General features: G+C 47.6%; 1 protein-coding gene across 1 annotated transcript in view; it reads right to left on the bottom strand.

Moving 5' to 3' along the window:
• The window catches only part of LOC142301806 (uncharacterized), a 93,058-nt gene that overhangs the window by 9,810 nt on the left and 69,512 nt on the right, over window positions 1–13,736 (bottom strand). The window contains exons 3-7 of the mRNA XM_075342829.1: window positions 7,514–7,576; window positions 7,312–7,435; window positions 6,998–7,160; window positions 6,727–6,844; window positions 6,475–6,571 (exon numbers count right to left, since the gene is read on the bottom strand). Of these exons, the coding sequence (XP_075198944.1) occupies window positions 6,475–6,571; window positions 6,727–6,844; window positions 6,998–7,160; window positions 7,312–7,435; window positions 7,514–7,576 (565 nt within the window). The remainder of the gene's footprint in view (window positions 1–6,474; window positions 6,572–6,726; window positions 6,845–6,997; window positions 7,161–7,311; window positions 7,436–7,513; window positions 7,577–13,736) is intronic.

Here is a 13,736-nt window from a genome sequence, read left to right on the forward strand (position 1 = left end):
GTTTCCAGATGTCCCAAACAATCGAAAAGGGGATTCATCTGAGAAAATTACTTTACCCCAGTCCTCAGCAGTCCACTCCCTGCCCCTTCTGGAGAATATCAGTCGGTCCCTGATGTTTTTTCTGGAGAGAAGTGGCTTCTTTGCTGCCCTCCTTGAAACCAGGCCTTGCTTGAGCAGTCTCCGCCTCACAGTGCGTGCAGAAGCCCTCACACCAGCCTGCTGCCATTGCTGAGCTACCTCGCCACTGCTGGTAGTCCCATCCCGCAGCTGAAACAGTTAAGATACGGTCCTGGCGTTTGCTGGTCCTTCTTGGGCGCCCTGGAGCCTTTTTGGCTACAATGGAAGCTCTCTCCTTGAAGTTCTTGATGATGCGATAGATTGTTGACTGAGGTGCAATCTTTGTAGCTGCGATACTCTTCCCTGTTAGGCCATTTTTGTGCAGAGCAATGATGGCTGCACGTGTTTCTTTACAGATAACCATGGTTAACTGAAGAGAAACAATGATACCAAGCACCAGCCTCCTTTTAAAGTGTCCAGTGGTGTCATTCTTACTTAATCATGACTGATTGATCGCCAGCCCTGTCCTCATCAACACCCACACCTGTGTTACTGGAACAATCACCAAAACAATGTTAGCTGCTCCTTTTAAGGCAGGAATGCAATGATGTTGAAATGTGTTTTGGGGGTTAAAGTTCATTTTCTTACCAATATTGACTTTTCAAGTAATTGCTGTTAAGCTGATCCCTCTTTATGACATTCTGGAGTATATGCAAATTGCCATTAGAAAAACTGAAGCAGTAGACTTTGTAAAAATTAATATTCATAGCATTCTCAAAACTTTTGGCCATGACTGTAGTTTTTAAATGACCCAATAAAGTTTTTTGGATTTTATTTTGGAATTGGTGCTGGGTCCTTCTGACTTCACATTCTGGACCTGCCTGTCCAGTGGACCGCGTGCACCCTGCTAAGTCCTGGAGCGCAGTCATTGGGGTGAGCTGAATAAGCTTTTTCTTTCTGATAGTGGCTGTGGCCAGATATTGCATATCTGCCTCCTATTGATATGAATGGGAGGCAGATATGTGGTCACCGTCCGCCGTCGCCATTAGTTGACAGGGCAGCTCCGGAACTAAGAATTTCCGGCTTCCTGCACCAAGGACACCTGACCTGTGGGGGTGTCGGATTCTGGCCTATCGGACATTAACGACCTATGCTAACGATAGGCCATCAATTTAAAAGTAATGGAAAACCTCTAAGCAATGTCAATGCAAAAGAGTCTTCTGCATTGAAATCGCTTTGAGGTTTTCCAATACTTCTGAGAAGACCCTCTTAAGAGCAAAAAAAGGACTACATGTTTAGCCAAAATAGCGCCCCCCGACTGCAACAATCATTCCTGCCAGCACAGACCACATTTCTCCAAACAGATCGCACATGTTTCTCAACATTGTACATTCAAGGTCAGTACAATGCCCAACCAACCCCCTGTACGGAAATACAGTCATGCCCCAGAATGGACCAGGCCCCTTTTCTCCATTGTTAAATCAGATCATTTTTATTGAAAAATAAGACATTTTACATAGTAAAGTAAATCCTTACAGAACTAAGACAAAAATCAGCATTTAAAAGCATACAACACTTAGTCACCATGAACACACACACACATTCCCACCGTAACAAAACCCCAACAATCCAGAAATCCATCCACCATCCGAAGAGAATCGTCGACACACATGGCAGAAGACCGGCTCCATGGTAGCCCTGGGCCATCCATCCTAAGGAGACATATTTTCTCAAACTTGCTTAAAATCTGTTTAGTATGAATATCTGTCTAGATAATCTTTATCTTGGGTGGCGCCAGCCACCAAGACTGCTCGAATCCGGATACGCGGTGGCTCGAGGGGTCTCCGGACCTGGGAGGGGTCGTGTGGCCACTCAAAATAAAAAGGGGTATTTACAGGGGGTTTGTATGTTGAGAGTTCGTGATGCCACCCACGGTGTGTGGTAAGGTGGAGTACCACCGCTGCTGTTGGCAGTACCCGGTGGCGATGGGATGGCAGCCAGGTGTTTAACCCCTCCGTGGGTAGGGGGGATGCCCCAAGGCTCGGTGATGGTAGTGAGGGGATATCCTTGGGAAGGAAAGGGTCACTGCATACTCACTCAGTCCAATAACGCTGACACCGACAACTTGTAAACCGAAATTCTGAGCACCGCTGCAGCAGGGAGGGAGCACGTCGGGATCCCGTGCCCTTGGTGTTGCTTGTTAGCCTGTGACCTTTCCCTTGGCACTTTCTTTACTGGTTGGCCCCTGTAGTATAGAACTAGTTGGGTCCCGCTTACCCGTACTGCTAACGGAGTGAGCTTGCTCTCAGGGTTCATGCTTGGGATTTTCTGGACCGGTTAGCGGGAAAGTCCTATCCCCCTCGTAGCGCTAGTACCCCGATTTTGGAGCGGGTGGAGAACGGATCTTGAAGGCTCAGTCCTCGTCGGGTGAATTACCAGGACGCTTGAAGCTACTTCCCGGCCTAGGGTCCACGTACCCCGTCGTGCCCTGGCCCCTGCCCGGAGATGGCACAAGACCGCTGGCTGCCCTCCTTGACAGTCCGTGCCCCTTGTCACGATCCACTGCAACAGGGGTTCCAGCTCCTACCAGGCCCAGACCAACGTCCGCCATTATTAGCAAGAATCCTGTCCTCCTCCAACTGACTTGTGAACTCCTCACGAGAGTCACCACTCAACTGACTGCTCCTTACACTCCTGACCCTCTCTAACCAACCCCCGAAGTGGGCGGCCCTATTCCCTTCAGGCTACCCATTTGTGTGTCTGGTGGGTGTGGTGCAGAGCGTTTCTAGGATTTCGATTGGGTTGTTCTTAGCAACACCAAAGGTCAGGGACCCGTAACCAAGGAGGAGTGGATACTGTGCAGAAGGGCAGATTGCACAATACCCTGCGACGACCTGATAGGCCAGGGCATCACAGGTGCATCCAACCAGAGGAATGCCAGGAGTTTACGGAGCCCGATATATGCATCCAATAGCCAAGGACATAGGAGCATCTGGTTAACTTCCATCCTCAAGGAGTTCCAAGACACGTACATGACTGTTAATCTCATCCATACTCTTTCCACCGAGAATAGGACCTCCTTCCAAAAGGTTCCTAGCTTTCTGCATTGTCGAAATATACGTATGTAGCAGGTGTCCTTCATCGGATCCACTTCGTTCATCCTTACGGAGTTCAGTCCTATACTACAAACTTGGGTTCCGATAAACTATGGACAAGATATCTGGGAAAGTCTCAGCCTCACAGGGTAACAGTTTAGGAACATTTAATATTTCATCCCACTGTTCTAACGATATAGGGCCCACATCCACCATCCTCATAGAATGGCCTTTAACTGGTCATTATGTAGGAGATGAATGAACATTGCATAAGGATCATTCTTAGAAGGTTTCCTTGGCCTACAACCAAAAGTGTAAGTATAGACCATGTGCTTTCCTTTGTTCTAAATCTGTCCAAAAAGTGGTTATGTGAAGAGTTACGTGCTCCCAGGGTCATCTGGTCCAACCACCGACTCACAGCAGCATTCACTATATCACCCTACACAGATGTCTGTTCAGCCTCTGTTTCAAGACTTCCATTGAAGGAGACCTCACCACCTCTCGTGGCCACCTGTTCCACCCATTGATCCCGCTCACTGTCAAAAAGTGTTGTCTAATATTTAATCTTATCTCCTCCCGATCAGTTTTATCCCATTGCATCTCATGTTTTTATGGACAAATGAGAATAGGGCTGATCCATCTACAGTGTGACAGCCCTTGAGATCTTTGTAGACCGCTATTACAAGTGAAACATTCCCAAATCCAGTAACCGTTCCTCATAGAGAACATAGTTTTTAGACTGGTCATCATTCTGGTTGCTCGTCTGAACTTGCTCCAGTTTGTTGATTTTTTTTTTTTAACACATGGCGCCCAGAACTGGACACAATATTCCAGATAAGGTCTAACCAAAAAAATAGTAGAGGGGGATAATGACTTTACGTGATCTAGACTATGCGCTTCTCTTAACACATCTCAGAACAGTATTTGTCTTTTTTGCTGCTGCGTCACACTACAGACTCCTGTGCAGTCTGTGATCTATTAGTATACCAAGGTCTTTCACAAAAGCTGTTGCTTAGCACTAATCTTCCCATTCTGTAGATGCTTTCTAATTTTTCAAACCAGATGAAGGACTTTGCATTTGTCCGCTATAACCCATTCTGTTAGTTTCTGCCCACTGTTCCACTTTTAGTTTTTTTTTTAATCCTCTCTAGTGTTAGCTATCACTCCTAGTTTTGTGTCATCAGCAAATTTAATGATTTAGAGAAAGGAATTGAAGGTAAAGATGTTGAACAACACAGGCCCCAGGACAGAAACACATTTGAGATTCTTCCAACTGGATGTGCAGCCATTTATGACCACTCTTTGGGTCCGATCACTGAGCCAGTTATGAATACACCTAACAGTTGTCTTGTACATTTCTATACTTGGTCATTTATTCATTAAGGATTGTATGAGATACTTTGTTAAATGCTTAGCTGAAGTCAAGATATATTATATATACACTATATCTACTGTGTTGATCCACCCAGTGATTCTGTCGTAGAAGGAAATAACTCTGGCATGACTTATTGGCTACAAACCCATGCTGGATCTAGTTAATCACTTAATTCTCATCCAAGTACTTGCATACATGTTTAATAGTTTTTTCAATATCTTTCTTGGTATAGAAGTCAGACTCACAGGCCTATAGTTCCTTTGGTCCACTTTCTTTCCCTTTTTGAAGATAGGGATAACATTTAGTCTTTACCAGTCTTCTAGGACATCTCCTGTTCTCCAAGAATTTTTAAAGATTATGGATAATGGTTCAGAAATGTTCCCTGCTCTCCTTCAGTCCCCTGGGGTGTAATTCTGTGCCTGGAGACTTGAATTCATGACTGTTAATGGTTGAGAAAGTCCTACAAAGCTTCTTGATTTTCTCAACTGGCATGCCAATGATTCAATTGCCAAAGAAAAATGTTGTAAAGTGCAGCACCCACCTCAGAAGGCCCCCTGAGGTCAGGTGACCTACGATCACAGGTGGAGGACCATGGGAACCTCCAGCTGTGACTATAACTTACTTGAGTGACATTATCGCTGATCGCACAGCTCATTCATTATCTGCCTGGAGCTTACAGCAGGCAGTCATGTTCTATGGTGTTCACTGTGAATTCAGATGTAGCAAAGCTGAAAGTCATGGGACCTCATGTGGATTACATCAGACTTTCAGGGGTGTTTTGGGGGTTATGCGGTGAAAAGGTGCTTTTTTGTCTTTTATTTCAAATAAAGGGTTTTTTTGGTGTTTATTTCTTTTCACTTAGAGATCAGTAATGGGGGCGGGGGAGGATCTCAGACACCTCCCATTACTAATCTAGGGCTTAATGGCAGCGGTGATCTGCGATTAACCCCTTATTACCCCAATTGACACCCCATGAGGGCAATCGGGAAGAGCTGGGTAAAGCGCCGGGACTGTCATCTAATGGATGGGACAATCTTGGGTGGCTGCAGGCTGCTATTTTTAGGCTGGGGGCTCCTAATAAGAATTGGTCTACCCAGCCCGAGAATACCAGCCCCCAGCTGTCAGACTATCTTGTCTGGGTGTCAAAATTGGGGGGGGGGGGGGAGAATGCACCTTGTTTTCTTTTTAAATTTTTTAAATAAAAAAAACAAAAAAACAAAATCTTATTTTGATCCACAGTCAAGATAAGCGCACAGCTTGGGGCTGCAGCCTGTAGCCATGGCTTTATCTGTGCTGATATCAATACTGGGTGTACCCTATGCCAGTTTATCACCAGTATAAGGACAAAGTTTGTGATTGCAACCAATCACAGTCACTGTCTCAAAGGGTGTGGTTCAATGGCAGCCAATCAAAGACACCGGTGGAAGATCAGTGTATATGGATGACCATTCATTATTGGACCCGGAAGTAGTGCTGCAGCCATGGCAGGAATCGGTGTATGTCCTGCTTTAATGCTTTTTTTTTTTTTTTTTTTTTACACACAGTGGCCAATCACAGCCATGCCAATACTTGACGTGGCTGTGATGGGCAGGGAGAAAATTGTTTTTGCCATGCGAACATTTACCGATCCTTGGCAAGATCGCCGACTTTTACGGTAAATGATTGGATGTCCAATCCAGCCAAAGATCTTCCGATTTTAACATTTGCCAATCAGGAGGATCGCTCACCTCCAGTGGTCACACCTAGAAATGTAGGCCAACCCAAGATAACACTAAGTGGGGGATACTATAAAAACCTTCAGCCTCTTCTCGATGGATGGAATCTGGGTGGATTTCAGCTCCACACGTGACGTCATGGAGAGATTTGGAGGCTTTTTATTGATCCTTATCTCATGCCTGCCTATCTATAAAGGGTTCTCCATTATCTTTCCAATATGAATGACTTTACCTTCCTCTCAGTAACTTCACATCCTCAAAACTCTGATATCTCGGTCTCCTGCGCACTTCTCTCTCCTTCGTGTTCGTAAGGTTCTTCTGCTTCATTTCTGAAAAATTAGAGAATCATTAAAATGGACCCTCACGTCTTAAGGTGATACCTAATGTTGAACATTAACAGTCAGTGCCGGACATTATTGGGGGCCCCTCGTGGACGTCACATTAGTAAAAGTGACATTTATGCCTACATCATCTGTACCTGTACCTTGGAAGTTGACCCCCTCCTCCTCGCTAGCCAGGAAGGGAAGGTCATTGGTGAGATCACTAAGATACACGTTCTCCAGGTCTGCAGACGATGCCGTGATATTCATGTTATTCACATTCTGAAGGAAGGGGAAAACCAACAAAAAAAAAAGCAATTCTGACTATTCCTGGTCTCAAAATCTTCACCATCACATGCTGGTTCTATTGTTGCACGTGGAGCAGAGACCTCTTGGGCCTCATCGGACCCTTCCCCTTAGTTGGTGCTGACTTACAGACTCGACATATTGTATCCAGAAGCCATATTCACTCTTCCAGTACCACAGCCACTCCGTGGTCAGAACATATTCCGACGGCTTCAGGACCGATGATACGGTGGAGAGACGACGAATAGGCTGCCCGTTAGATTCCATGGTCAGAAAGTTAATCGGAGGAACACTGAGGACGAAAAGTGGGAAGAAGTTCCCTGGTGATTGTGCATCAAGAAAGGGACCCACATCGAGAGGGAGGCCAACCTCAGAGACCTTCATGTCTGACAAGGAAACCCTGTAGGTACAACATCAGACGCCCAGTTGTGGATGACCCGTACCTGTCAATCTTTGGGTTGCAGTATAATTTCTCAATCTCTTCCATATCCGGAACATCTTCCCAATCAGTTCCTTTGTAAATCTGCCAGCGGTACGGCAGGTAGTAATGCATGTCCGGACAACGACCTAGGAATGAAGGAGAACCCCAAGTTACCTGCGCTATCAAAACCTTAATCCATTAATCCCTCCCCGGGGGTCACTTACTTCCTAAACTGCAATATTTCCAAAGATTAGAAAGACAGATCTCCGGGTCTTTGTCAGAATTGGCTGAAGGGGACACTACAAAAAGAAAAAATAAATAAAAAGTATAAAACAATAAAAAATGTGGGTAGTCACAAAGATACATGATGAGCAAAAGGCTAACAATGCTTTTGTGCCGCCCCCGTGGAAGCAGCAGAGCTGCTCGGATCCGGGTTCGCTGTGTCTCGAGGGTCTCCGGACCCGGGGGTCGTGCGGCCACTCAAATGAAAGGGGGTATTTACAGGGGAGTTGATGTATAGTTTGTGATGCCACCTGTTGTGCACGGTAATTTGGGGAGTACCGCCGCTGCCGTTGGGTGTACCCGGAGTGATAAAGTGGGGCAGCAAGGTGTTGTAGCCCTCCACGGGTATGGGATGGGATGGGATGGGATGCCCCGGGACTCTGAGTGATGCCGTGGGATGCAGGGGGTCACTCTCGTACTCACTCAGTTCATAAGCAGACACTGACAACCGGGTAAACCAAGTCTCTGGGTACCGCTGCCGCTGAGGGGATCTCTTCCGGGTCCCGTCCCCAATGGTGCTGCCTGGTGATCCATGACCTGCCTTCTGGTACTTGGTTTGACTTCAAGTTGATGCAACCTAGACAGTTCCTTCAGGAGTCACTACTCCTGACTTCCTCTGAGCGCCTCACAGCTCGAGGGCTACTTCCCAACCTCTCTCCACTCACAGACTCAACTCCTCACTGACAGACTACACTCCCCTCCCTGACCCCCAGGTGGGCAACTCCATTCCATCCAAGCCGTCCACTGGTGTGTCTGGTGGGTGTGGTGCAATGTGCATCTAGGATTTGATTTGCTGTTGGAGGCAACACCATTTAGTTAGGGAGGCGGAATACTGCATGAAAGGGCAGCTTGCGCAGTACCCTGTGACAACCTGACAGTCCAGGGGGCGTCACATTTCCCCTTGGTTAAACGTAGCTCGTCTCCGAGCTACAGGACATCCAGAGATTTAATTTGCATAACTAATAAAAAAGAGAAACATTTTATTTACAAGATTTTCATCCCACATTAGGGAGGCACATTCCTTAAACGTTACTAAACAGTTAAAGTTCATTTCAACCATGGAACGCTACTGGTTTTGTCTTTGACTTGCGGTTTGGATTTTCAAGGTGCACGTCACCCAGGTAAGTGGGTCCTGCTCGTATTCCTGTTCGTGACGCCAGGATTTTGAGGTGTGCCGCCTCTGTGGAAGCAGCCAGGCTGCTCGGATCCGGGTTCGCTGTGGCTCGAAGGTCTCCGGACCCGGGGGTCATGCGGCCACTCAAATGATAGTGGGTATTTTTTTATTTTTTTTTTCTTGGTTTTAAACTTATTTATTAGCATTAGGCAGTGAACCAATAATTATAATAATACAAAGTTTAATTGTATTAAAATTGATCAAAAAGGGTTGTTCAGTATTAGAGAAGTATTTGGGAATTCCAGGCTCAACCATTAGAGAAGTATGGCTGACCTCTCCCCTTGTCTATAGGGTATATCTGAATTGCAGATCCGGACCCCCCAGGCCTCGTTCACACCCTGCGTATTTGGTGTGGATTTTGATTTTACAACTGGATTGATAAAATTAAATCTGCAGTGTTTATGCATGGAGAAAAAAATGCTCCATATTTCATGCCAGGCCGGCAGATTAGATAGTGGGTATTTTTACAGGGGAGTTGATATATAGTTCATGACGCCACCCGTGGTGCACGGTAATTTGGGGAGTACCACCGCTGCTGTTGGGAGTACCCGGGGTGATTAAGTGGGGCAGCAAGGTGTTGTAGCCCTCCACGGGTAGGAGGAATGCCCCGGGACTCAGTGTGAGGGCTGCCATGAGATGCAGGGGTCACTCTCGTACTCACTCAGTTCATAAGCAGACACTGACAACTGGGTAAACCAAGTCTCTGGAAACCGCTGCCGCTGAGGGGAGCTCGTCCGGGTCCCGTCCCCAATAGTGCTGCCTGGTGATCCATGACCTGCCTCCTGGCACTTAGTTTGACTTCAACTTGATGGTCCGGTAGCATAGAACTAGCCGGGCCCTGCTCCCTACTATGGCCAAGTATGGGAGCTTGCTCTCAGGGCTCACGCTTGGGATTTTCTGGACCGTTTTGGATTGGAAAGTCCTATCCCCCTCGTTGCGCTAATGCCCCGATTCTGGAGTGGGTTGGAACAAATCATAAAAGGTTCCGTTCTCCTCAGGTGAATTGTCGGGATGCCTGAAACTACTCCCCGACCTAGGGTCCGTGTACCCCGTCGCGTCTTCGGTCCCAGACTGGTGATAGTGCTAGGCTGTCAGCTGTCCTCCTCGACAGGTCCAAGCACCTCGCCACAATCCCCTGCGACCGGGGTCCGAGTCCTCTAAGCCCAGACCACTGTCTGCAACCTAGACAGTTCCTTCAGGAGTCATCACTCCTGATTTCCTATGAGCTCCTCACAGCTCGAGGGCTACTTCCCAAAACCTCTCCATTCACAGACTCAACTCCTCACTGACTGACTACACGCCTCACCTTCATTTTATAGACAATGGCTCATATGCAAATTTGAAATTATTCAGCATATAATTAGTTATGCAGAATCTTGTCAGGGGACTATTACTATATTGCTTCTAAAAATCTCAATTTTAATTATTTTGTAATCTACCATTGGCTTTCAACACTGACTGAATCCTTCTAGGCATGCTCATGGTCAGGATCAAGCATGTCTCAACGGAAGTCCCAGGTCTCTTCTCCACGTTCCCAGTGTTGGTATATACTGGTCAGGTCTCTTCTCCATGTTCCCAGTGTTGGTGTATACTGGTCAGGTCTCTTCTCCACGTTCCCAGTGTTGGTATATACTGGTCGGGTTTCTTCTCCACGTTCCCAGTGTTGATGTATACTGGTCAGGTCTCTTCTCCACGTTCCCAGTGTTGGAGTATACTGGTCAGGTCTCTTCTCCACGTTCTCAGTGTTGGTGTATACTGGTCAGGTCTCTTCTCCATGTTCCCAGTGTTGGTGTATACTGGTCAGGTCTCTTCTCCACGTTCCCAGTGTTGGTGTATACTGGTCAGGTCTCTTCTCCACGTTCCCAGTGTTGGTGTATACTGGTCAGGTCTCTTCTCCATGTTCCCAGTGTTGGTGTATACTGGTCAGGTCTCTTCTCCACATTCCCAGTGTTGGTGTATACTGGTCAGGTCTCTTCTCCACGTTCTCAGTGTTGGTGTATACTGGTCAGGTCTCTTCTCCACGTTCCCAGTGTTGGTGTATACTTGTCAGGTCTCTTCTCACGTTCCCAGTGTTGGTGTATACTGGTCAGGTCTCTTCTCCACATCCCCAGTGTTGGTGTATACTGGTCAGGTCTCTTCTCCACGTTCCCAGTGTTGGTGTATACTGGTCAGGTCTCTTCTCCATGTTTCCAGTGTTGGTGTATACTGGTCAGGCTCTTCTCCACTTTCCCACTGTTGGTGTATACTGGTCAGGTCTCTTCTCCACTTTCCCAGTGTTTGTGTATACTGGTCAGGTCTCTTCTCCACGTTTCCAGTGTTGGTATATACTAGTCAGGTCTCTTCTCCACGTTTCCAGTGTTGGTATATACTGGTCAGGTCTCTTCTCTACATTCCCAGTGTTGGTATATACTGGTCAGGCTCTTCTCCACGTTTCCAGTGTTGGTATATACTGGTCAGGCTCTTCTCCACGTTCCCAGTGTTGGTATATACTGGTCAGGTCTCTTCTCCACGTTCCCAGTGTTGGTGTATACTGGTCAGGCTCTTCTCCACGTTTCCAGTGTTGATGTATACTGGTGGGGTCTCTTCTCCATGTTCCCAGTGTTGGTATATACTGGTGGGGTCTCTTCTCCATGTTCCCAGTGTTGGTGTACACTGGTCAGGTCTCTTCTCTACATTCCCAGTGTTGGTATATACTGGTCAGGCTCTTCTCCACGTTTCCAGTGTTGGTATATACTGGTCAGGCTCTTCTCCACGTTCCCAGTGTTGGTATATACTGGTCAGGTCTCTTCTCCACGTTCCCAGTGTTGGTATATACTGGTCAGGCCTCTTCTCCACTTCCCAGTGTTGGTGTACACTGGTCAGGTTTCTTCTCGATGTTTCCTTTGTTGGTGTATACTGGTCGGCTCTCTATGGGATGTATGCAGCTTTTTCTTCACCCACAAGTTTTTGATTGGGTTGAGGTCTGGGGACTGTGGGGACAATCCAGATCCTCTACTTCGTTGTGTTTGACCCATTTCTTTTCCAATCTCAGCGTATGCTTTGCGTTGTTGTCCTGCTGGTACACGGTCGTCCTTTTCATACCCATAGTACTCGAGTGTATAAAGTAACTCATCTTGTAGGATCCGCACATAGCTCAGCATTGAGACCGCCATCCATCCTGGTTTAGTATCCAACGCCTTTGGCTGTAAACGTCCGTGTATCATCAGGCTTTCTCCACTGAACGTGACAGTTTCTTCAATTTCTTGCACTGTTAGCCCCTTTCCCCCCTTGTTTCTTGGAGACCCATTTTCCCCCCATCAGAGCCATCTATTGACTTTAGTCTCATTGCTCCAAATGCCCCATTTCTAATCTTCTACTGTTCCCTTTTGCCTTTTTACCAAGCTTGAGCTGATGCTTCTTCTGATATTGCAGTCGCAGCAGCTTATTTTTTTGGGCCACCATTCCAGACTTGTGTAACGCACGTCGCTCGGTGTCTCATGGACGTCTGTGATCTCTCTATTATGGAGCAGACGAGCCGCCTCTACTGCTGGGTGTCACCAGAACTGATAGACCTTGTGATGAGCGACTTGTTTGCGATATTTTGCCTGGTCGTCACCTCTTGGCTCTTGAATAGATGGACAGACCTAATTTTGTATTATTCCAACTGTCATGGCCTCACATGGTGCAGTCTGGCAATTTTCTTGGCTGATAGACCGCTATCGATGAGCTGGATGATGCTGCTTCTCTTTTCTTGGGAAATCTTCATGGCGGCTCCTCAATTTGACCCAGTGGCTTTCACTTGGGAAACAACCTAATAACACACGAAGCAATTAGGAAATGTGAGAACAGGTTGTGGTTTGTGGTCTACAAGTTTATCTCTGGTGTCCTCACACAGCTCTTTGGTCTTGGCCACGGTGGAGAGGTTGGAGTGTGAGTGATTGTGTGGACATGGGCCTATTATACAGGTAACGAGATCAAAGAGCGGCAATTAATACAGGTAAAGAGTGCAGAGTAGGAGCTTCTTAACCCCTTCACAAGCAAGGATATACTGGTAAGTCCTTGGCAGTGTGTATAGTTACTGCGGGCTCCTGTGAAAATGTGGGTACTCGGTCCCGGGCGGTGCATCACTGGGGAATGTCACTTTGGTGGTGGCCATTGCCTGGTCCCGTGCCCTGGGGGCTTTTTAATGGGGAGTAATTAGAGGGGAGATAAGTCATTTGTGTGATGCCACCTGCGGGTTGCGGTTAGGATGGTGAAACAGCCGCTGCTGAGTGGATTATCCCCAGGGCTGGTGGTAACGGCAGCTGTGGTGATAGGCCCTCCACAGGTAGGGATGAGCCCGGGAGATGTATGATGGAGTAAATAAGAGGCCACACCGAGTTGTAATTAACAGTCTCTACTCACTCTGGACCTCAGACGGCTGGTTCAGGTCCCTGTAGATCCAGTGCCAGTTGATGACTCTGTTGCTCTGTTCCCAGCACTCGTTGGGTCCCCGTAGCGTGGAGCGTTTGGGGCCCGACTGTCCCTTTGTGGTGGCAAACTCCTTCTCCATACGGCGGGCAGTGTGGACCCTGTAGGGCTGGTCTGTGTCCCGAACCCCAATCCTTGCTTTACTGCTGATGCCCACGGATTTGTGGGTCAGTGAGGTCCGTGGAGGTCCCCTCACTGTGCAGGGATTTGCCAGGCTGTCTGAAATTGCGCCTGATCTAGGGGCCCTGTGCCCTGTGCATGCTCTGGTCCCAGTGGTACTCCGGTGTACCCGCCCTGGCGACCACTTCCCCGCGCCTCCGTTACACGACCCACCTCTAGGCACGTCTTTCCACTTTCACTACTACCACTGAACTGACTGCTGTCCCCTCCCAACAGGCTGTCTAGTCCTCCGGTCTGGCTCTGCCCTCTAGGTGGCCATCCCCTTGTGTCCGACTTACCTCTGGTGTGAAATGGTAACTAGGATTTGTGTGTCTAGGTGTTGCTGGCCCTGGTGTTCGAGATCCCAGGGGGTGGGCCCCTGC

Source organism: Anomaloglossus baeobatrachus, chromosome 4 (genome assembly GCF_048569485.1).
Source record: "Anomaloglossus baeobatrachus isolate aAnoBae1 chromosome 4, aAnoBae1.hap1, whole genome shotgun sequence".
Taxonomy (NCBI): domain Eukaryota; kingdom Metazoa; phylum Chordata; class Amphibia; order Anura; family Aromobatidae; genus Anomaloglossus; species Anomaloglossus baeobatrachus.